General features: G+C 37.5%; 1 protein-coding gene across 2 annotated transcripts in view; it reads left to right on the top strand.

The window, feature by feature from the left end:
- The window catches only part of LOC121734005 (serum response factor), a 212,090-nt gene extending 187,969 nt beyond the window's left edge, over positions 1-24,121 (top strand). For both annotated transcript variants that reach the window (XM_042124418.1, XM_042124417.1), the window contains 4 exons: positions 20,535-20,662; positions 21,434-21,681; positions 22,703-22,823; positions 23,904-24,121. In XM_042124418.1, the coding sequence (XP_041980352.1) occupies positions 20,535-20,662; positions 21,434-21,681; positions 22,703-22,821 (495 nt within the window). In that variant the 3' untranslated portion in view covers positions 22,822-22,823; positions 23,904-24,121. The remainder of the gene's footprint in view (positions 1-20,534; positions 20,663-21,433; positions 21,682-22,702; positions 22,824-23,903) is intronic.
- The last annotated feature ends 2,351 nt before the right edge of the window (positions 24,122-26,472 follow it).

The following is a 26,472-nucleotide window of genomic DNA, read 5'->3' as shown; positions in this document are numbered from 1 at the left end:
TTTTCAGTTTTGTCCTTGATCGGCTTACTCACACATAGAAGACGTTTTGAAAATTATCCAATCAGCAAAGATTTTAACGAAATAAACTATTTTTTCGTTATTAAATTTGTAAAAACAGCTGTCATACTTTGTTTATACCGCCTGAATTATTTGAACTGATTGACGTCTGACAGGTGACAACGCACCTTGAGTACTGTCACCGCACATAGACTATATTGCAGCGGTGTTGCCAGCCATACTTCTTCTTCTTCTTATAAACAGGCTTTTTTGCCACAAGAAATCCAAGTTGTGCAGAATGTCACAACAGTTATCTTTTCACTGCTCAGGATGTAATAATTACATAACCGAAGGGAAAATCAAATGCTCAAAGTGCCGACGTTTCTACGACACCGTGTGCGCAGACATCTCAGGCGAGGCGACACTGACCCCTGAGTTCACCTCGAACTGGACGTGCCAGGAATGCCGGTGCAAAATTCCTAGAGGGGATAACTCTGAAACCCCAATACGTTCTCGCACTACCCATCATAGCGAGCCTTCCATTGGGACTCCAGGTATTTTTTCTTCGCCAATGTCTATTGAAAATGTTACAACTGTTCGTGGATCTCGTCGAGCTCATGTTGAAGCTGTAAATGTCCCTAACGACCATAACATAATGCGAGAAATCATTAACGAAGAGCTAGTGAAAATTTTCGAACAAAAGGTGCCCGAAATTATCACTCGTGTTCTTGAGCCTTTTAATACTAAATTTATACAGACAGTGAATGTATTAAATCAAAAAATAGATAGTCTCCAAAAACAACTGCAGTCGTCAGGGTATAAAGCTAACTGTACTCCATCCTCCAGTGCAAGAGCTATGGAGACCTCCGCGAAGAAGCTCTCAGAAACCCAACCATCTACATGCCCCAATGCTGCAAAGAAAGGCCAAGCTGATTCCGATACCATAACATCTCGAGCTAAATCGTCTAAAAATGCCCGACCAAGACCAGATGCATATCCTTCTAAGCGAAATGCTGTCACTTTGCAGCCTAGCACCCATGCAACGCAGCCAGTCGCTCTGTCCGGCAATACTATTGATGACAAAAGAAACGATATACCATCCGCTTGGCAAGACACTTCCTCTCTGCCCCCAGCAACTGCCCAAAACACTACCTCCTTGGAAGAAACTGGCTGGACAGAAGTTCAAGGTAGGCGAACTCGGTCATCGTCCAGTTCCATCTTACGAGGGACGGCAGCGCCTGGAACAACCAACCTGCGAGCTAGTGAGAAATGGAAATATTTGCATCTCTACTATGTCAGAAAAGGGACGTCGGATGAAGAGATACGTGCACACCTTGACAATATCATTGGTGAAAAGAACACATGCACTGTAGATGCTCTCAATTCTCGTGGCAATTACGCTTCTTTCAAGTTGGGGGTACCAACTAGATTAGTGGATAAAGTTATGGCACCCCAAAATTGGACAGAAAATATTTGTATTAAGTATTGGCGCAGAAATTTTTTACACACAAAGGCCCAGTAGCTCACCCCGAATTCAAAATACCTACCATCACGCCCACTCCCAAAGTCCGAAATACAAACGTTCATATCCTGTACCAAAATGTAAGAGGTATCAAAACAAAACTTTCTACGTGGCGATCTAATATGATGATTACTGAACATGACCTTATAGCAGTGACCGAATCGTTCTTAGACACTTCGATTGATGATAATGAAATCTCTGCAGGCAACTGGAGCATATTACGCAGAGATAGATTATCTTTTGGAGGCGGAGTTTTGCTTGCATCTCGCCCAGGCATATCATTGAACCGATGTCGTCAACTCGAAACTGATCATGGGGAGGATTTATGGGCCTCTTTCTCCTATCTGGGCTCCTTAATTTACGTCTGCGTTGTTTACCTCAAGCCAACTGCAGCAGATGATGAGTATATGTCATGGTTCTACAAGGTCGAAGAAATAATTTCTAACTTGAAGGGACATTTCATAATTTTGGGAGACCTTAATATGAATAGTGCATCTGTTACCATAAAAAATTATTATTGTTATTTCTTAAGTTATTGTAATATGTATGATGTAAATGATGTGATGAATATGCATGGGAGTAAGTTGGATGTTGTTTTGACGCGGAAGGGCGCTGTCGCTAGTTGTGACTATGTACCGGGAATGGAACTGGTCCCGATTGACCTATATCATCCTCCTCTTGACGTTACTGTCTTCATCGTCTCGTGTAAGCCCACTGAGGCTATGGAACCTAGTAACGTCAACAAGCGGCATGATTATAATTTTACCAGAGCTGATTTTGTGCAATTATACCATACTCTGAAAACTGCCCCTTGGCACAATGTTCTAGATAATACTGATACCCATTCTGCTACCGATACATTTTATAACATCTTGTATAACGCTTTCGACACTTCTGTTCCCATGAAAAAAAGACAATCCTCGGGCAACAGGCGGTATCCTGTCTGGTTCACTGCAGATATACTTAGTGGTCTAAAACAAAAGAAACGACTGCATAATAAATGGAAACGTACTCGTTCTGAGCTAATCTACACTCAATTTAAGAACCTGCGTTCGGAACTGAAAATGAAAGTAAAGGCCGAGTATAGCTCCCATTGCTCTGCCATCGAAAGCAGATTGTTCAAATATCCAAAGCAATTTTGGCAGCACATTTCCAATTTAAAATCTAAGGGTGGGTTTGAACCAACTGTATCATTTAACGGTTCTTTCTATTCTGGAACTAAAAGTGCAGAAGCATTTGCTCGATACTTCTCTAGCGTTTTTCTCCCTGATGTACCTAAACTAGATCCCAATTTGGAGTCTGTAAATACAGTGGGAACTAATATAATTCTTCCGTCTTTAATCTATGGTGACGTAGAAAAGGCTATCGACAAGCTAAAAGCACACAGCTCGATAGGCACTGATAGTGTACCCCCATATGTCCTAAAAGCGTGCAAAGACATATTTACCGTTCCGTTATGTCACCTGTTCAACACATCACTCAAAGCCGGAATATATCCTGAACAATGGAAATTATCGAGGGTCATACCTATTCCCAAAACGAGCGATCGACTGTCTGTAGAAAACCACAGACCTATAGCTGTATTGCCTTCTGTTGCCAAAGTTTTTGAGCTGGTACTTCATAATATATTAATGAAACAGATCCGTGGAATTCTTTCTGACAACCAGCATGGTTTCCGTCCTGGTCGCTCTGTCAGTACGAATCTTCTAGCTCACGTTGACATAATTTCTAAGGCTCTTGACGCAGGCTATCAAGTGGACGTTCTATACTTTGATTTCTGCAAAGCCTTTGATAGAGTCGATAATGATGTCCTCCTCAAAAAGTTGAGCGCTCTTGGGTTCTCTCCTAGTCTTGTTCGTTTTTTCGCAGATTATCTTCGTGATCGGAAACAATTTGTGAGGTATGGATGTTTTGAGAGTGCCCCTTATCATACACGCTCTGGTGTTAGCCAAGGGTCAGTGTTGGGCCCACTCTTATTTCTTATATTTATTAACGATCTTACAACCATTCTTAAGTTTGCTAAGTGTTTACTGTATGCCGACGACCTCAAGATTATTATGATCATAAAATCTCTTTATGACTGTCTTCTTCTGCAAAAAGACTTGGATGCTGTACAATACTGGAGTATTTCCAACAACCTTTTGTTTAATATGAATAAGTGTAGCGTAATGACTTATGGGCGGAAGCTACACCCGATCATCTTTAATTATTCTATGGATGGTCATATTATTTCCCGTGTCCATAGTATCAAGGACTTAGGGGTGTACTTTGACAAAACTCTTACGTTTAGGGACCACATATATGAGACGGCTCAAGACAGTTTCAAACGTCTAGGTTTTGTACTCCGCAACGTTAAGGACTTTAAAAATCCCGCCGTTATAAAATTGCTATACAACGCACTAGTACGCAGCAAGCTAGAAACAAATGCGTGTGTCTGGGCTCCCTACACAGCTACATCAATTCTGATGCTGGAAAAAATCCAAAAGGCGTTTCTCAGATTTTTATTTAAGAAAGTGTACGGATACTACCCTTACATGTACCCAACTGGCTATCTCTTGGGTACCTTAGGTTACCAATCTCTAGAGGTCCGACGAGGCGTTGACCTACTATTGGTTGCCTTAAAAATCCTTCGCAATATAATCGATTGCCCTGAACTCCATGCCTTAATGTGCCGCTTGTTTGTGCCTGACAACTATCTAAAGCACCGTCCTAGCCGTCGGCCAAAATTATTCGCACTGCCGACATCTCGGACTGTCGCGAGAGCTGAGTCCCCGCTGTACCGAGCACTAAACTTGCTCAACGCCCTTCTGTCGGCTAATCCTGAATGTGATGTGTTTGTTGATAAGTGGTTGGATGTGAAGAGAGCATGTGTAGGATTTTGTGAAAGTAAGTACGAAAGGGTTTCTTCTATTACTATTTAATCTAATTTGTTTATGTATTGTAACAATGTCATAATTAATTTTAAGTTTTAATTTTAAGTCAAGATTGTAGTTAATTATTGTAATTGGGGTAACCCGTTTTAATTAACTTTAATAAATAAATAAATAAATGGCCAGTGTCGAGTAAATGGCGGCAAATTCAAAAAATCGACGTATAGCAACCTTGTCTATAGCCGGAATTATAGTTTTGATCTACGAAATACGAATAATAAAAACTAAGGAACTTTATTATTCGTAGTTTGTAGATCAAAACTATAATTCCGGCTGTAGACAGGGTTGCTATTCATCGATTTTTTGAATTTGCCGCCATTTACTCGACACTGGCCATGGTTTTATAGCCAAGTGCCATAATAAAAATAAAAACAGAATCAAGAAACTAAATGTCAAAAGCGGATCGTCATGCTTGACATATAGATTTTCAAAAGCGAAAGATATCGAGATACGAAAGAAACTTTTACTCCAATGTTTTTCCGGTAAAACTGTCAAAATTTAGTTTCTTTCGTTTGTCTACGTGCTTGTGCTAGCTATGCAGGTGACTAAAACTACTGTCTATCGATATTTTTTATGACGAAGTTAGTAATCAAAATTTTTTACAGGATTGACATGATCGCAAGTTGTAACATAGATACTTATAAGCTTTTCGTTATTGTAAATCGCATGATCGTTGATTTCTTACTTCGATGTCTACATAATCAAATGCAAGTTGGCTTAGAACAATGAAATAAAAATAACAAGTAGAGAAGTAGAGAACTGAGATATACTGAAAATAACGAGTCACAGAGTTTTGACATTATAGAAGAAGTTGTGTTGGCCGTTTGGACTTTCAGTTCGATTTTTATAAAATCTTGGTTACGAAAGCTCCTGTTAAAAACGTTTTATTATGAAGTGTGATAGTGATGATGATGATGATATTAATGATCACAATCACAGCTGTGCATTACACCACAGTACTGTCCCGATCACAATTAAGTGTTGTAATTTCTCTATAGTATAACGTGCCCATTATGGCGCGCACTACGAAATCAGAGCAAACGGACTGAACGAAAGCGATGTAACTCACAATTTCGTAATTTTATAATATTTTCTACATGTACATTGTTAACTTTTAAAAGGTATTAAGTATTATTTCTTGCCTCTTTCATAAATACGGGTCAACAAACTATCGTAATATGTTATATTTTGGATCTTAAGATACCAAGGTTTTGCCAAATATAACAAACGGATAGAAATAAAGACAGACTTTCATTTATTATTTATCTCTAGTATCAAACACCTCGCCTTTCTTATTAAACTAAACAGCACTTTCTTTAAATAAACCATCGATTAAATTATCGTCAACTCGCGTACACGTTGATAAATGAATAATTTATCACCCCTAATTGAATATACCATTAAATATTCAGCCGATATATTGTTTACGCGCTTCAAAAGGATTTAATAAATTCCACGCGAATCCCAAACGACTCACAATTCACATGCAAATGGCCGATGGGATTTTTTGTCGATTTCCGACTTAGTGCGCATTGCCGCGGGCCGGCGCACAATGGGCGGCGAGATGAAAGGCTTGCGTAACACTTGGGCGACTCCGGAGGCTCTATGACTATTGTGAGCTTAATGCCGTCTTAGATAAACAAATGAATGTGTCTTTGTCAATCATATTGGTAAATAAGTGTGGGAAATGTCAAAATAAATACTTATCGTATGAGGCCACATAGGATAACAAAAATTAAAATATTTTAATTTTTCTTACATTTAAATTTGCGTAGTAATTGCAGTATTAAGGACGCTATCACATTTTTTCACAAATATCAGCGATTTTCAGGTACCATTTTAAAGAATTAGGAGTCACACAGCGAGGATATTTTGGTTTCAAATGAAAGATAATATATTCATCTCCACGTCTATATTATAAAAATGTTATAGCCGCATACAAAATTTTCACATAAATTATACGTTTTAACCATCACAATAATCGCAAAAGATTTTAAAAAATGGGGTTTGATTAGGTACCATTATAGCTAAATACACTGAACTAAGGAAAGTAAATATACAAAAAAATTGTTGCTCAATTAGTCCCCTGTACGAATAGCTAAATATTTTATATAAAAATAAATAACATTTCCATTGATAAGAAAAATAAGAAACGCTCTCAAATTTCTTCATACATTTTCGCCCTATCAAGAACGCGGCGATCGTCGTAACCGCCACTGTACAAGACGCGCTGATATTGAATGTTATTTTAATGTTCTTAACGTCGATATTCGTACTGACCTGCTAATTGTTGTAATAATTTTTGTGAAAGCGTCCTTAACAAACAGACCGAAATTTTAACAGATATTCGGAGGTCGGAACTATCTACTAATTGACTCCGCCGAATCGACATACTCGTAGATATTGTTTACGATATAATCTCCTACCCTTTCCTAGAAAGCCTGGAGATGGCCCTAGTAAATAAAAACGTTTTTATCTTCTCCGATAGTCAAGCTGCACTTAAAGCACTGACTGCCGCAGAAGTCTCGTCCAAATTAGTTCTGGAATGCGTTGAGACGTTAAACATGCTAGGAAGGAACAACAACATCCGCCTAGTATGGGTCCCGGGCCACAGTAACGTCCCCGGCAATAAAACCGCTGACGAACTGGCTAGGCTTGGGGCCGAGAGTCTCATATATGGTCCAGTACCAGTCTGTGGTATAACTCCCAGTACCACAAAGCAAGTGCTCAAGGAATGGGGTCACAGACTATGCAGGAAGCAATGGGCTAAGACCCCTGGCCTTGAACACTCCAAGGCACTAATTCCTGACTTCAACAAGAAACAATCAGAATTAGTGCTCACCTTGGGTAGGAACCAATTAAGAATCCTTACCAGAAGCCTAACTGGGCACTGCAAGCTGAACAAACACCTAAACAGAATGGGTATTTGTAGCATAACGACTTGCAGATTCTGTGAGGAGGAGGATGAAACACCTATTCACCTTCTCCTCGACTGCCCTGCTCTACTACAGAGCAGGAACAGGCACCTTGGTCGCCACGAATACTCGTCCACAGAGGAAATTCGTGGCACCAACCCCAACCATATCGTTCAATTTATGAGCAGTATTGGGTTGGGGATGATACTCCAGTGCGAAGGAGTCACAATAGATCCTCATGGGTCGCAGTGACGTCAGGGCTAGCGACCTGCCTTCTTTATAAAAAAAAACCCTTCCTAAGAGTACTGTACACTCATTATTGTTTTAGATATTTATCTTTCCCATTAAATAGTCTGTGATTAATTTCACCACACATTAAAAAGACGACATATCGTTATAAAACTGCATGAAATTGTTGAAGCGTGGGTTGCATCAGAGGCGCGGTTAAAGTTAAAGTTATGGTTATAGTTAAGGCTAATTTAACTTTAACCTTAACTTTATCCACAGAATTTGACAGAAGACGTTGCTGGCCCGACAAGGCTTTAAATGAACGTGGGCGGGGGCGCTGCAGGCTGGTAAAGGAGAACTGTTAAAAATGGCGTTTTTGTATGATGACAGCGTTAGTTCCTTTTTTTGGCCACGTGTATTTAAAGCCTTGTCGAGCTTCTATGGTTCAGGTTAAATATGGCGTCCATTTTTTACTTTAATCAAAGATTTGACATTTTTCATTGTAGTTAAAGTTACAGTTATCTACACTAATATTATAAAGAGGAAAACTTTGTTTATATAATTGTAATGAATAGGCTCAAAAACTACTGGACCGATTTTTAAAATTCTTTCACTATTCGAAAGCTACATTATCCACGAGTAACATAGGCTAAGTTTTATTTAGGAAAATTTGGTTTCCGTAAGATATTTGGGTTTTTCGGAGACAAGGTGTAAAAAATCGACCAGAAAAGTTACTTATTTTGCGTACGCTGCCTAAACTATAAAAGATAGAAACATAAAATGTTTTAATTAATTGTATATCTTATAAATATCTACAAAAAAGTCGGCGACACACTATACCTATCTATGTCGAGTGAGGCACAACAACATTTTTTTTATTTAAATAATCTTGAATTTTTTTGGACTAAATTTAAACGCGTTTTTACTCATTTTTTACTCATGCTATTAATCCTTATCAAAATAAATTATTTAATCACTAAGTACAGTTTATGTAGTTTATTTATTTGGTCTTTGAATAACTAAAATTGGACGTTTGGTTTTGAAGTTATGGCGAAATTAAAAAAGGTATTACGATTTATACTGCACGGCCCGTTGCAAAGTGGGCGTCATCAAGGGGAGTTTAGATCAGAGCTAGAATATAACACGCTATTAATATTTTTTTAAATATTTGAAAATGCCTAAGAGAGCCCGGTCGGACGACCATGGCATGGGACCATCATGCCATACTTATATATTAGTCACTTCAATAAAATAATATGGGCAAAACAACGTTTGCCGGGACAGCTAGTAGTTTAAATAAGTTGGTGCAACCCACCCTAAGAAACGTCTTTGTTATCATACGATCTCACATCTCACGTTACAACAAACCGGGTAACCGTGTCAAAGCCTACGCGGCCCGCGGGCGACACGACCATGAAAAAACAAATTAAATTCAGATTTCGAAATAAGTAGCAAATCCATAATAATATTATAAATGCGAAAGTGTGTCTGTCTGTGGCCGCTTCACGCCCAAACTGCTGAAACTAGATGATGTCCGCAACTCCATTTAAATTAGTTTATTGTACCGTACATTTATCGGTAACAAAAAGTATCCTGCCCCTTTAGCCAAGACGTTTTCTTTATCGCTTCTTTATAGAATCGCCGATCAAAATTTTTGATTTTGAAAAATGTATGGAATTGACATAGGCGTTAATTTGACGTTGACGTTCGACTCATCTAATGTCAATTCCATACATTTTGATTGCGGTTTCTATAAAGAAGCGATAAAGAAAATGTATTGGCTAGGGACCTGTTCTTTTTAGGGTCTCAAAGTATCTCGTTACCAATTTTCATCAAAATCAGTTTAGTGATTTAAACGTGAAGAGGTAACAGACAGACAGAGGGACACGCTTTTCCATATTTTATAATAGTTATTAGTATGGATAGAGTGTTCCGACTGCTAAAAACAGTTTTTTGATTATTTTTTGTCTGGTGCCTGAAGTTTTTTACCGGTTGTTTTTACTAGCACTTTTCATTGGCTATCCTCAAAACATGAACCAATCAAAAACGATATTGAAGAGATAATAATGACTCCCATACCGGTTTCGGTGACGGTGGCCGGTTTCATTGAAACCAGGCCAGTTACGCAGGAGTAATTTTATAGTGCCCAAGTGTGTGCGCAGTACACAAGAGCACTCTCTATTCCTTTTAGTCTCATATCCCAGTGGGACGGAAGACCGACATGACTGGCGAGAGATCAGGCGCAGGACCGACTTTTTACATGCCCATCCGACGCATGGATCATCTTACTTGTCAGACAATCAGGTGTTGACAAACAAAAGTCGGCGACACACTATACCTATCTATGTCGAGTGAGGCACAACAACATTTTTTTTATTTAAATAATCTTGAATTTTTTTGGACTAAATTTAAACGCGTTTTTACTCATTTTTTACTCATGCTATTAATCCTTATCAAAATAAATTATTTAATCACTAAGTACAGTTTATGTAGTTTATTTATTTGGTCTTTGAATAACTAAAATTGGACGTTTGGTTTTGAAGTTATGGCGAAATTAAAAAAGGTATTACGATTTATACTGCACGGCCCGTTGCAAAGTGGGCGTCATCAAGGGGAGTTTAGATCAGAGCTAGAATATAACACGCTATTAATATTTTTTTAAATATTTGAAAATGCCTAAGAGAGCCCGGTCGGACGACCATGGCATGGGACCATCATGCCATACTTATATATTAGTCACTTCAATAAAATAATATGGGCAAAACAACGTTTGCCGGGACAGCTAGTAGTTTAAATAAGTTGGTGCAACCCACCCTAAGAAACGTCTTTGTTATCATACGATCTCACATCTCACGTTACAACAAACCGGGTAACCGTGTCAAAGCCTACGCGGCCCGCGGGCGACACGACCATGAAAAAACAAATTAAATTCAGATTTCGAAATAAGTAGCAAATCCATAATCTCTAAATAGTATAAAACAAAGTCGCTTTCCGCTGTCTGTATGTGTGTATGTATGCTTAGATCTTTAAAACTACTCAACGGATTTTGATGCGGTTTTTTTTAATAGATTGAGTGTTTCAAGAGGAAGGTTTATATGTATAACATATGCATAATATGGTAGAGAAACACTGATAATTTTAGAGGTTTCTAATGTTATGTCGTAAATAAATTCATTTTTTTGCGTTTATATTGCAAACGCTGGCTAAACCCTACGAGATAGATCAAAATAATGTACTACAGTATTGTACACCTTAATTAGGTAAACAAAAAAGTCCGCGATGGTATATGTCTATTTCTTAGGGATAACTCACAATAGCCATTTTTGTTCTTTACTTTTTACGAAAAATAATGGCTTATTTACGAAGCGATTTTAACAATTTACAACATTAACCCTTATCCAAATAAACATGTTTGGAAGCTAAGACATTAAATGTAGATTATAATTGTCTTTTACACTATACAATTTCGATCAATACTTTAGAAGTTTTCAAACGTATAAACTTACGCGGAATCAAAAAATATGTCGCGCGGCGGCGGCCGAGGGACATAGCGGTTACGGCAGAACCGGCCGGGGGCTCTCATAAGCTTCGGGCTTATGTTATTGTAGTAGATAGTGTATTTCGTCATTGTGTGGTTGTGCAGACGGTAACGCAGAGGAGCAACCACAGCGCTTTCTTTCAGATATTCATTGTTTCTGGTTCTTTGGTTTCTGAATTGTCGATAAAAATATATTTGACTTGCGTTAGAAAAACGGACTTTTGTTTTTGCTTTGCGATTGGGTTATTTGTTGCTTAGGTCGTAGTACAGTGAATGCCAAAAGAGCACGTTCAGCAAGAGATGAAGAATCGTCAACGGAACGTGAGACTCGCCTCAGCCAGAATAGTGATAGAAATCGGATACAGAGAGAAAGAGAATCATCTGTAGAGCGTGAGGCTCGCCTCAGCCAGAATAGGGATAGGCATCGAATACAGAGAGCAAGAAAATCATCCGCACAGACACATAGCAACACCGAACAAAACGAACAACCAAACAGCCACAGACCCGAGAGAGTAACTAATTCATGGGTAAATAAAGAAAATTCTGCCAATTTTTGCGAAACTTTTATCGTTTACGCAGCACAATAGGAAAAATCACCCGATTTTGAAACATTCTTCATTGGTGCTCCGCTTCTATTGGTCTTAGCGTGATAATATATTATAGGCTACATCCTACTAATATTATAAAGGCGAAAGTTTGTTTGGATGTATGGATGTGTGGATGTATGGATGTTTGTTACTCTTTCACGCAAAAACTATTGAACGGATTTTAATGAAACTTTACAATAATATGGCTTATACATCAGAATAACACATAGGCTACAATTTTAACCGACTTTCAAAATGGGGGAGGTGTTATGTTCGTTTTCTTATATTCAACGATTACTCCGCCGTATGTTACCCGATTTTTATATTCACAAAAGTGGTGATCTGATGAAGGATCCATAAGTAATCGAGGGAACTCCTCAAAACTTATAGGGAAACGTGTGGTGACTTCGGTTACGTGAGAAGTATTCTAAGCATATGCTACCAACAAGTAAGATTTTGCACCGAGATATACCTGGTATACCGTGGTTCGGAAGGTGCTGAGAGAACTCTTGATTCTTTATAGATACAAGTTTGGGAGTTTCGGCGTTGTTTTAAGAACAGGAACCATATGCTACTATGCAAATTACATTCATCATCATCATCATCATCATCATCATCATCACTACCATATTATACCATTTCATAGTCTTTTAGATCGAGACTCGAGTTTGTCAAGCGATAATTAAAAAAAATCTTTATTTTATGTCTAAAAATAGTTTGACGACCTCTGTGGCTCAGTGGTGAGCGCGTTGGTAGCTCAAGCCGGAGGTTGCGGGTTCAAATCCCGCCGACGGAACAAAAAGTTTTCAAAGTTCCTGGGTCATGGATGTGTATTAAATATGTGTATCATATAATAAAAATCTTAAATATATGTATAGTATAAAAGTATTAAATATATTTCCGTTGTCTGGTACCTGTAACACAAGTCCATCAGGTACTTACTAATATAACAACATTGAAGAGTATGTTTGCTTGAACGCGTCAATCTCAGGAACTACAGGTCCGATTTAAAAACTTATCTCAGTGTTAGATTGATCATTTATCGAGTAAGACTATAGGCTATATTATATAATATATTATCACGCTAAGACTAATACGACCGAAGAAACTCAGGAAAATGCGGGAAAAACGGGGAAAATATTTTTTTATGGGAAAATGTACGGTTTCTGTAAAATTCCTAATTTACGCGGGCGAAGCCGCGCGGGACATCTAGTAATATTATAAATGCGAAAGTGTGTCTGTCTGTGGCCTCTTCACGCCCAAACTGCTGAAACTAGATGATGTCCGCAACTCCATTTAAATTAGTTTATTGTACCGTACATTTATCGGTAACAAAAAGTATCCTGCCCCTTTAGCCAAGACGTTTTCTTTATCGCTTCTTTATATAATCGCCGATCAAAATGTATGGAATTGACATAGGCGTTAATTTGACGTTGACGTTCGACTCATCTAATGTCAATTCCATACATTTTGATTGCGGTTTCTATAAAGAAGCGATAAAGAAAATGTATTGGCTAGGGACCTGTTCTTTTTAGGGTCTCAAAGTATCTCGTTACCAATTTTCATCAAAATCAGTTTAGTGATTTAAACGTGAAGAGGTAACAGACAGACAGAGGGACACGCTTTTCCATATTTTATAATAGTTATTAGTATGGATAGAGTGTTCCGACTGCTAAAAACAGTTTTTTGATTATTTTTTGTCTGGTGCCTGAAGTTTTTTACCGGTTGTTTTTACTAGCACTTTTCATTGGCTATCCTCAAAACATGAACCAATCAAAAACGATATTGAAGAGATAATAATGACTCCCATACCGGTTTCGGTGACGGTGGCCGGTTTCATTGAAACCAGGCCAGTTACGCAGGAGTAATTTTATAGTGCCCAAGTGTGTGCGCAGTACACAAGAGCACTCTCTATTCCTTTTAGTCTCATATCCCAGTGGGACGGAAGACCGACATGACTGGCGAGAGATCAGGCGCAGGACCGACTTTTTACATGCCCATCCGACGCATGGATCATCTTACTTGTCAGACAATCAGGTGATCAGCCTGCATTGTCCTAGCCAAACTTGGATATAACATGTTTCCAACGCGGGATTCGAACCCACGACCTCCGAGTCAAGAGCCATGCCTGAACCACGGGACCACGGAGGATTTTTTTTGAAGATATAAACTCCTGACAAATAAAACCCTCCGAAACCGGACATTCCGCATTAGCGCGTTTGAAACTGCGACTCAACCATGACTCAACCTAATGGTAGACTCAACACCTACAATCCTCTTCGACAGCTAGTTAGGGCATGTGCTCTCAATATCTACGTGCAGTGGCGGAGCTATGTGGGCGACTGTAGGGGCATTAGCGGGATTGACAGGAACAAGGGGCTTGTTACCGAGATGCGTATCGCCCCTGCTACTGTTCGCGTATCTTCCAACGTGGATATACGCCACTGGATGCGACTGTTGGAAACCAAAGTGTGCTAAGGGGGGTTTATTTTAAAGAAAAAGTAGTAGTTTTTCCTCCATCTATCGCTTTGACGATTCTTCTCTACAGATTATCCTTTACTTCTACAAGTAAAGGATAATTATTGGTTTTAGGTCTCAGTTGTGATATAAATTATATGGATGGCACTGGCTTATCTTATAACGCATTTAGTGCCTATAACAGTCCCCTCCACAAGTTGAATCATGATGGATAACTGTGGTTGCCACCATGATTGCAAAGTTTTCTAAAGTAGGTATGCAAGACCGTCGGTGACCATGGGCAACCAATGAAGAATATGACCTTTTGTAATCGCTTTTATTGGTCCATCGTGGGCTAGTTTGGAGGTACTATCAGAGAAGTTGGTTCAAAGGCAGATAGGTCCGCCGCCTACGTCATTTGGTCGAGTTATGTCAAGTCGTGATCCGTCGGCTGGGTTTGACATAACTTGACCAAATTACGTTGGTCTATGGATCAACTTCTCTGTTAGTGCATAATAACTTCGAATTCTTACGATGGTGTCCCAGCTAGAAAGAACGACCACAAAATACCAAGTCTCATCCAGGGAAACCCGCATCCCCCGAGCTGGGTGTAAATGGGTGCATAATAAGTAGCCATTCAAAATCACCGGCTTTCGGCGTATAATAGGAATGTCGAACACGTGTCCTCGGCCGGGGACAGTTGTATGGTGCCGCCATGATATACGACGCGAAATTGGTAAAGAAACCTCTTCGACGCAGGTTTTAACCGAAATATAGGAAGGAATTCTGGATTTTTTGGACTAGGACTGTAGAAAATATTATAATCATTATGTACTTACTTAATTTAAACGCATAATAATTATAAATGATAAGACTTCTTTAAATATTTTTTCAAAATGTCCAACACGTGTCCTCAGTCGGGAACGGTTGTATGTGTGCCGCCATGATATACGACGCGAAAAGAAAGAAACCTCCCCGACAAGGGTTTTTACCGAAATCTAGAATAGACCTTCATTAAGGAACCTGGAGTTATTTCAGGTAGGCAATGATTATTATTATTTCCGAAGTTGCAATCATTGCCTACCTAAATACTAACCAAATATTATGCCAAAAGTAGATACCAAATGTTGAAATAAAATTGCTGAAAATATTTTTAACTATATAGGTGTTAGCTATACATACGCCTTGTTGCTTTGCATTACACAGGTGTAATGCAAAGTTATGTTAGTGAAAAGTTTAAAACCTTCATGGAAAAAAAAAGATTTTCATCACAAGTTCAAGTATGCACTTTTGTTATTATGTTCATTCCTACCTATCCAACTTACCAAACATAGTCCTACTTCACGAATATATCAAAAAATTTGGTTGAAAATCACGGGGTTGATTTCATCACTGCACGGTGTACCTTCAACAAGGAAAACTCGCCTGAATTCAATTCATCTCATTAGCTGTCATCGATAGTATGTAAAGTATGTTTGGTCTCCTAATACAGAAGCGGTCGATCTTCTCAATATGGCGAGTGATCCTTGGCGACCGGATCACCTTACACATTATCATAATTATATCATAAGATGCACTTCCTATAATTATTATTATCTGAAGGGATTCTGCTATTTCTAATATTATTAAAGCTTCGAAACTGTTGTGAGAATATTAAACAAGAAAATATTAGTCTCATGTACGTCAAAAGATTTTTGAGGTTTTGGCTGATCTATATAATAATACAGATGATATAATTACATTACCGTAACGATATTGTAAGATTATTTAACAGAATCAACCTACTGAGGCCGTAGCCAAAGACCCTTTCGTTAAAAACGATGACGAAATTCGTTATCAAAATGTATGGAATTTGACATTAGTCTTCGCAAGCGAAATGTCATTTAGCGATGACTTATGTCAAACCGCATACATTTTGATAACCAATTTCGTCATCATTAACGAAAGATACTTTGTCTGGGGGCAGTTCTCATCCGATGGAAAATTGAATGAAAATACGAATTTCGGTTGGCGGTCACGGAAAACTATCGAGACCGAAATAACTTTTAAATAAACCCAAGACGTTTAAAATGTTTAACAACTTTGAAGTATGGGAGCGTCGCGTCGCATTGCCGAGTACCTTGCTCTCAAAAGGTTGTCTAATATCTAATAATATGGATATTATAAAGTAAGAAAGAATAGAAAAAATCGGCCAAGTGCGAATTGGATTCGCGCACGAAGGGTCCCGTACCACAATGGAGCAAAAATAGGGTGAAAATTGTGTTTTTGTATGGGAGCCCCCCCGCCCCCCCCCCCCCCTTAATTATTTCATTTATTTAAATTTTATTATAAATTATTAAGTACTAATAAAACTAAGTATTTCGTAAATATTTCAAGTGCCTATGTATTGCCGTCATTATCAAAAAATAGCAAAAAAAACACGTTTGTTGTATGGGAGCCCACCTTAGATATTTAATTTATTTTGTTTTTAGTATTTGTTGTTATAGCGGCAACAAATAAAAATTTCAGAAGTCAAGCTATACCGGTTCTTGAGTTACAGCCTAGAGACACAGACAGACGGACAGACATCGAAGTCTTAGTAATAGGGTTCCGTTTTAAGCCTTTGGGTACGGATTCCTAAAAACATACTCGTTATAATATAATATTTTTTCAATTGCATCTTTTGAAAAGCTTAAAAAATTCTAGAATTTACTGTAACCTCTTTATTGCAGATTTAAATAATGTGCTGCCACACTGCTTTGTCAGACTCCCATTAAATTATTATAATCCAAACACACAAATAACCCACAGGTGTAACAGTAACTTAGGGCTTATTCTGTAATTTAAATCGGCTCGGATCATAATAGGTCTAGATTACAAAGCGTCGTAACTTGTAGCCTAACTCTGAGGCGGTGGTCCGAGTCCTTTGCTGGGATCGCTGGGATATTTAGTAGGGTATAACAAGTGTTGGTAATTGCTACCCTATTATGTATAGAAGATATTGAAATTTATTTTCATAAGTAAGCTTGTGTGATAAGGAGAGATGAAGTAAACCAAAATTTGAATGATTGATTGTGTAAAATGTGAATCATAGGAATGTAATATAATACTGACTCTACTTTTTATAACCATTGCCTAAATACTAATTGGAAAATACTACACTTCAAAGTTTAAACACTATGATATAAATCATTTTTTAAATGTTTGTTGCTTTTTTAGCCGACTGTACTAAAAACATTGCAACAAATGATCCTATTGATGCTCCGTATTACGTACCGAGCGGGCGATATCGCGGCGATCTCGCGCCGATACAACAGATAACATCTTCAATCGCGCCATTCACGAGGTGTCAATTAGATTTGTGAATTGAGCATCGGTGCTCACTTAACGCTGGTTTGTTCCCAAAATCGCGCTAAAATCATTTATATAAATACGTATTGGCAACGTTGTTGAAAGAGAATAGTACGAAGATTATGATAGCATCGGTTTAAAATTTGGAAACGTAATAAATATGTTTAACTCTCAACTGTTAATACATATTATAATAAATAAACAAATATTTATATTAAGAACTTTCGGTCATGTAATTTAAAAATGTACTAATGATTTGTTTACATTATCTTTATCTACAATTATTATTTAAATCTCAAAACAATGTTGAGAAAGGCTGTGAGTCAGAGACGGAAAGTATATCGGACAATATTGCGACTTCATCCCATGTTTGGTCCGTAACGGTTGTCGCGCTTTCCACGGCTGACGTCACCCCGCGGTGTCGCTTGTGATTAGTTGCAGAATAAGGTCATCAGAGTGCCTGAAATGTCACGTACTAGTGTTTTGTTTATAATTTCATCATCCTAAGTTTGTTCTTAGTTCACTAAGGCCCGATTCGACCAAACTTGAAGTTACACGAGTATAACTATCATGAGAATAATTTTACTCCTTTAATTTACTCTAGGGTATTATCGTTTGCATTTTACCAAGTTACTCAAAGAGTATGAAATAAAATGTCAATTACAGTTCACAATGACACCGACCGTGACAGTTGAACCCTGTTGTGCAACTATTCTCAGTTTAATATTTACTCCACCAAAATAGCCCGTGTAAATATTTACTCCCGTGTAATTACCTCATTCTTGGATTAGAAGTTGGAAAAACGCAAAACCAGCTTACTCTTAGATTAGGAGACAGTTATACTCGAGTAAAATTTTACTCCAGTTTGGTCGAATCCGCCCTCAGCAATTTATATTCACTTCCACGATTTAATGCTTTATAAATACATTTAAATACATTCGGTAGTCGGTCTAATGTTTAATTTTGAGTTTAAGCTCTAGAGGCATCACTGGGAACTAATAAATGAACCGTCAGATATCAACTTCTTGTTGTAACATTTCTTTTTTACTAAAAATAATTCTGTGAAAAATTTCGATACGAGTATTTTTTTTACCGAATGCTGACAAGATCACTATTTAACAGTCTCGGTACTAACGGTATATCACCTTTGAGTACCCCATACCACACAATGCATAAAGACAATCCATATTCTATTCTCTTCTAAGCTTCCAATGACTACATTTTCTGGTATTCCCTGAAAGAGACAAAGGCCTTTGATCGATGGAGCCGAACGGGAGACAAGCGCACAATAAAACTGCCACGAGCGAAATATGCCACCTCTCTCTTTCGTTATGCCACAAGCAATTGCCACCTTTATCCTTCCTTAGTCCTTCATTATGCCTAAGTTATGCCCTTTCTTTGTATTTCCCTAATCATTGTATAATGTTATGGTCTATCTACACTTTACGATTAGACTTTTCTATTGAAAGGATTTTGTTTTACTTTCCCATTGATTTGATTTTTTCAGTCAAGGCATCTTTGTCAAGAACATTGAACGGTACGTATTTGAAAATTGATAATGCGGAATTTAGATTCAAAATGTAATCTCACCCCTACTGACTCGCGATTTATCAGACGAACAGACGTCGAAGCAGGCCGCTAGATGGCGGTAGTCTGAGGTAGTCAGCGGTAGTTAGTTAGCGAATATTATTTAGTGCGGCACACACAAAGGTGACGCCCACGTGCCAAACTACGTTGGTTATAACGTGGATGAGGCGACAAAGGTATTATATTCTTTATGAAATTGTAATAGAATCGTCAAAAGATTTTCTAGAATTAGAGCATTGCAAACTTAGATAACTTATGTTATCGTTTTGAAAATACATCGCGAATTAAGCAGAAATCATTAGTACCTTTGAATTAGCTATATATATACGGCTAAAACTAAATGATAGCACACACTTTATACAACCTTTCGGGCTCTAGCCCGTAGCCCTGACATTAATTATTATTATTGTTTACTAGATGACGCGGTGAAATTCGTATCTCGAAGCTCCTAATATAAACCTTCCCTGAACTTCCACGAATATTTCAAGACTAAAATCAGCCAAATTGATTCAGCCGTTCTCGAGTCCGTTATAAACATGAAGATGAAAGGTTTGTCCTAAAAGGTTAATGCATTGCAGGTTTTCAAAAACTAAACACATTTTCATATTTTGTAACTGAAACTTTCCATTTTCATATCAATTAAAGACCTCTCAAACAAAATTCAAGATACGTCGAGTTGCATCTTAGTTCGATTCTATTTTTCTGAGAATTGGAACTCTATATTCTAGTCCTATCCATACTAACCTATCGTCCGTTCCTCGATCGTATCAATGCAAGCCGGGCGTATCAAATCATCCTTTGTGGGCATTTACTAACAACGAGATCTGATACAAATTCATTACAAACAATATCGGCCATGTTTATGTCCCATTGTGATCCGTTTGCTGGTATATTTGACGTTTGCTAATTAATTGTGGAATCACAAGAGAAAGTTATTTATTTTTGTTTATTTGCTAGTTTTTCCTGCTTAACCTATCAATCTCCAAGCGGCACGCTGTCGCATAATAATTGAAAACCTATTGTGTCTGCGATTCCCACGTTCGATCATCGAGGTATTAATACGATATTCCACGGGATTGTTGTTCAGGTCAAACAGTATCCTAGGCATATGTCAGACGAGCATAAAGAAGGTACCGCCTCACCAAAAATGGTCAAAGCCTGTTTATTTTCTGCATAATGTTATAAAAGCTCTGTCTGTCTGTCTGTTAACTCTTCACGCCCAAACCGCTGAACCGATTTTGCTGAAATTTGGCATGATACTTTGAGTCCCGACAAAGGACATAGGATAGTTTTTATTTCGGAAAAATGTACGGTTCCCGGACGATAAACGAATCGGAGTTGCGTGCGTCATCTATTTATCTCTTAATCTTACGTGTTTATTTTAGACAATTGTTTCCCTTTTTTTCTTACAACCTTCTTTTGACCTCAAATTTCTCTGCCCAGGACGAGCCGGCGTCATCCGGGGACAGCGGGGACGAGAGCGGCAGCGAGCCGGACTCGCCCGGGGACAAGCTGCGGGACAACACATACAAGAGCTGGACCAACGACGCACACGACAGGGATAGCCATAGGTGCGTTATCCATGTAAAAAGTGTGATTGTCTGTGGTAATTTATCTATTTGTATAGTGTGTCTTAACACAGTATGTTTGTCTGTCTAACTGACCCTGCTTAGCATACGCCAACGAGATATCTCACTCTCGAGATAATTAAAAACTACTCGTCTCATAATGTCAAAATCTCGACATTATCTCGACAAAACTCTAAAAAAATGTGTTATTTCGATGATAGATTTACGCGAGGAAAAATGTTGGTCATGCTAGGGTCAATAGAGATGAAGACACAAACCATCAAACATCTAGAAAACATGTAGAGTGAGATATCTCGTTGGCGTATGCTAGGCTGACTTTGATAAAATATGTTATGTAGAGATTTTGAGTCCATAGAGTCCCAAGTTCAAGAATGTTCGTTCGTTCAAAGAGGATCGTTTCATGTTGAAAAGAGTATTACGTATTTCCGCACGATAACTCTTTTTAGCGCGACAAAGTTACGGTCAATTTCTTATTCTCCATGGATAAAATAAAATAAAAAAATATTTATTTCTGAATAAATTTGAAACGAATGTTCTCAGAAAGTCTACATGGTGCCTACCAAAATGCAAGAATGCAAAAGCAATCGTGGGAAAAGAACTATGTAGAGTCGGACAAACGCTCGGTGTTCCCTATTTCTTGCTTTCATCATTTTTTCCGTTGTAATAAATTTAAACTATTGTCAATAACATTTCTGATGCTTGACCAATGCTACAAATGTGGCTATGCTCTAAAAGTTTCTAAACCACCACCAGGGAATCTCAAGACAACATCCCCTCCACATCGTCTTCCAACCCTGAGCCCGAGAGCAGCAAGGCGCCGTCCCTAGCGAAGATACTGCCGAAGATCGAGCTACCAGGAGGCGCCATGCTGTACCCCCCAGCCATGATGGCCGGTATGCCAGGCCTGGAGAACCTGGGCACCAACCTGGGCCTGGGGAACTTGGGAATGGGATACCCGCCCGGCTTTATCCTGAGTCTACCCAATCAGACACAAGATGGCGGTAAGTTAAGGAGTAGGTACAGTAAAGTAGCGGTGCTTACTTATCCCAAAATATTAAATGAAGAAAGCACACTTTTGGTTTTGATTTACTGCCGCATTAAGAGACGAATATTAATTACTTAACTGTAATTAAATTTAAATTTTGATATACTTAAACCTCATACATCATCTGCCAAACTTTTCATTAATTTAAAGTTATTTCATAACAAAATGTCTTAATTACGACAGTTAGTCTTTCAATTTTTTTTTTATGAAAGAAGGGGGCAAACGAGCAAACGTGTTGGAAAGCAACTTCCGTCGCCCGTGGACACTCACAGCATCAGAAGAGCTGCAGGTGCGTTGCCGGCCTTTTAAGAGGGAATAGACGAGGTTAGGGATGGGAAGGGAAGGGAATAGGGGAGGATAGGGAAGGTAATTGGGCCTCCGGTAAACTCACTCGGCGAAACACAGCGCAAGCGCTGTTTCACGCCGGTTTTCTATGAGAACGTGGTATTTCTCCGGTCGAGCTGGCCCATTCGTGCCGAAGCATGGCTCTCCCACGTAGAGCAAATTAACAATAAGGAGTAATATTCCGTAATAGCGGTCCGCCCCGGCTCTGCCCGTGGTACATAATTTAATATAGCACTCAATAGCTATTGTCCAGTGTCCACACTATGCGCTTTCGTATTCAATTTTCGTAATCTTCTTTCATTCAACTTTCGTTTTGGCGCATTCAATAATTGAATGCGTCAACGAACGCAATTGTCATTTTTGTTTTTTGGATACGGTCAGAGGGAATGCGTCGCGGGCATGCCTCACGTTCGCTGTTGACTGCGCTATAATGCATGCCCTTGACGAACAGAAAAAGGCACAGTGTGGACAAAGCTAATGACATCTTATCATACATTGGTGAAATAATTTTTAAATCGGTCCAGTAGTTCCTGAGATCATCGCCTTTAGACAAATAAACAAATTCTTCAGCTTTATAATATTAGTATAGATTGATTATATTTCAACTTATCTCACTGACCGTCTTTCCCCAGCGTCATCATCATCAACACCACAGTTCATCACCATCCCGCTGTCGATGGCGATGCCCAACGGCTGCTCCAGCGACGACAGCAGCGAGCTGCAGGACCTCAGCACCGGGGGACGGAAATGATGGTGAGAGAGAAAGAAAGAGGGAAAGAGACGAAGAAAAGAGAGTAGTATGTTACCACCTGACACGCCGAGAGGATGTGGATGGTAGATACTTGTAATAGACATACAGTACGGGAGCCCTAGAACATTTTTTTTATTACTATCAAGCAAATTTTTTGTGAGTAGCTTCATTAACCGACTTCCAAAAAACGAGGAGGTTATATGTTCGGCTGTGGATATATTTTTTTGATAAGACGAACAACATTATTTTTTATTTGCGAATAATCTCGAAAGCGGTAGCCAACAGAGGTAGAAAGGATTTCATACTTTTAATTATTGATGGTACTAAAATATAGACTGTTTTATTTGTAGGACAATGTTACCCTAAATTATATTACTATTAATCTATTAATATAAAAAAGATCAGCTCGTTAGGGTTCTGTAATCAACAAAACTTGGTTGACTACTGAACCCTAAAACGGAACCCTAACAAGCTGATTCTTTGTATATTGATAAGATAAAAGTTAAATAATTTAAAAGTAACATTGTCCTACAAATAGAACAATCCTTATTTTAGGACCATCAAGTCAAAGTATGAAATCCTTTCTATTTCTGTTAGCTACCACTTTCGAGATTTTTGGCAAATAAAAATGTTGTTCGCCTTATCAAAGTGAAACTACTCACAAAAAAAAGCTTGATAGTAATAAAAAAATTGTTCTAGGGCTCCCGTACTAATATTATTATTGAATGCTGCAGTGTGTAAAAGTTTGTAGATTGTACGTAGAAGGATGAAAAGAAAATATTATTGTATTTTTTGTAGACGATTCTTGTAATTAAAACCTGTACCACGGTTGTACTGTTTAAACGCAAGATTACTGCATCTTTTTGATTCAGTCCATCGATCAAACTACAAAATAGTATTCTATTCAAGTAAACCAACAAGGAATGAAGATGCAATCTTGCTTTATTTTAATAAAATCGTGGTATAGTAAACACATTAACTACTTCACTGAGTAAATATATTAGTTTAAAGTTTCAACATACAATTTTAATACTCTTTAAGTTGAGTTCAAATATGAGTTTAAAGTTGAAATTTTGTTCCAGGCGCTGCCGGCAGAGTTTCACTCAAATCTCACCAATCTTCCTGATAGACCAAAATGGATCCGAGACAGGGGTTGCGAACATTTGGTGCGCGTGACAATAAAAATATGCTATACTTGCCGTTAGAAAATTTTATGTAAATATACTTGAAATAATCAAAATGAATAAACCTAGGCATATCATAATTGAATTTTCAATTGGTTCTAAAAGTTTGAGGTTCTGTTATAGGTCTAGACAAAGTCGAAATATGATTTGAGAGCCTCCTTTGAGTATAATTTGAGTGTTAATTCAAAGAAAGCTTCATGCATTCAAAGAAAGCTTTAAAGCAATAAATATTAACTAATTAGGTACCATATTATTGTTGCGCTTATTGTATTCAAAACTACCGTTTACAATGGTATAATTTAAACATGGTTTATCTTTAATCTTGTTTCAACTAATTACGGTTAAGCTGAGTGCGATATCCTTTGTCTTAAACTTTACTAACTACTGTAGTTTATTTATTCTTGTAAACTGTACTTGCAATTTTCAATACGTATAAAAACTTAAATTAGTATACGTTAATTAAAATATTTTATTATATTAAAACAAATTTTAGTACGCCTTATATCATTTTGATTATGAACAAATAATGATAAATTGCTGTGATGTAGCAATAATTTTAAGAGCTTTGATAATAAAATTAAAATTACGCGCGCAATGTTCACAAAAATAGTGATTTGGCCTAAAATTGTGTATTAAATACTGTTCTTATGATTAGCCAATTTAAATAAATGTAGCTTTTACCACAAATGGTAAATATAACTGCGACTCATATCTATTTATTACTTAAAGTAAGATGTAACTTAATCTAAGTATTTTTGTACCAAAACTATCCTAACTTGTATATTAATGTTTATTATGTGACTGACGCGAGCTCTAACGTGTATACTTTTTTTGAACGGCCTGGGCGTTGAACGAGCTGGCTGATTTAGTTGTACATCTCAGCCAAATAGTCAAGTGGCCGGAATGTTTACATTTGTATTATAATAATTTGGCTCGTAAGCGATAGTGCTTGTGTTGGTACATCTATTTTAATATTTTGATGTAATCTTGAAGCTTAAAGCTTTGACCATTTAGTAAAATGGATGTAATTGATTAATTGGAGTTAGTTACCGTTGTTAGACGAATAACTATATTGTAATTGTCAATAATTTAAGTTAGCTTTTTTTATACTGTACTCGAGGAAACATGGTGGTAGCGGTCGTTGGCTACCTGTCAAAAACATGTCATTTTCTATATAAATCGCGATTGACAGTGAAATGTCAGATGTTGTTAATCGCGGCTTTGTATAGAAAATGACAAGTTTTGACAGGGAGTCAATGACCACTACCGCCATGTTTCACCGAGTACAGTATAGTTATTTTTAAGAGCGCCTTTTTCATTTTTTATTTAGTCATCTTTATTCTTTAATTTGTTTTTTTTTTAATGATTTGCGTATAAAGTTGAGTATTAGTAGTGCAATCTTTTTATTTAACTTTTCGTTTCGTTTTGATCATATTTTCCACTTTCCCTTAAATTATTTACGATTACCAAATTGAAATTAGTAAATTATTATAACCATGTTTTAGTGTGATTTTAAACTCACAGCAATAATAATAATAGTAAAATTAATAGGTTGTGACTCAAATTTAGATCGAGAAGAGCAAATTAGAAAATTGTATTATAAATCTAAATTTAAGTTACAATATTTCCTATGGTTTCGACCTATAGTTTAAGCATTTAATGTACTCTTTTAGTTTGAATTAGTTTAAGTTGTGTATTAACACGCTATTTAAAGTGTTCTTCCGAGGGCGAACGTGTGGGGTTTTAATTTTTTAATGAAATAAAGTTTTTTTTTATTTCATTGACAGTTTATTTTTTTTATGAAAAAGGTTAAAAACGTTAATCCCACAACGTTCACAGAAGCAGGTGGCCGCAACATTTCGGAAGACATTATGATGTTCCTGATTTTATTTCCTGATGTTTAATAAACTATTTAAATATTTAAGTTGTGTTATTGCCCTTTATTCACTACTTAAGGCCGGTTTCAGATGTCGTCTTTTCGTTTACTGGATAATACGTTTGCATCAGCCAATCAAAAATGCTAGGGAATAGATTAACTACAGCTGTCAAAAGCCCCAGAAACCGGGTATGAGACAGAAAGTAAGTAAGAAGTTTATTAAAAACATACCTACTTTATTTATTTTGAGGGTTCCGTACCCAAAGGGCAAAAACGGGACCCTATTACTAAGACTTCGTTGTCTGTCTGTCTGTCTGTCTCCAGGCTGTAACTCAAGAACGGTAATAGCTAGAGAGTTGAAATTTTCACAGATTATGTATATCTATTGCCGCTATAACAACAAATACTAAAAACAAAATAAAATAATAATTTAGGGGGGGGCCCATACAACAGGCGTGTTTCTTTGCTCTATATCAGTAATGGCAACAGGTAGGTACTTGATTTTTTCTCAAAGTCCATAGTTATACGTGTACTTTAATATTTAAATAATAATATTAAAATAAAATAAAAAATTAAGGGGGGCTCCAATAG

The sequence above is a fragment of the Aricia agestis genome, chromosome 14, assembly GCF_905147365.1.
Source record: "Aricia agestis chromosome 14, ilAriAges1.1, whole genome shotgun sequence".
NCBI classification, from domain to species: domain Eukaryota; kingdom Metazoa; phylum Arthropoda; class Insecta; order Lepidoptera; family Lycaenidae; genus Aricia; species Aricia agestis.
Note: the sequence above shows the minus strand (reverse complement) of the source record. Positions and strands in the feature narration are given on the sequence as shown.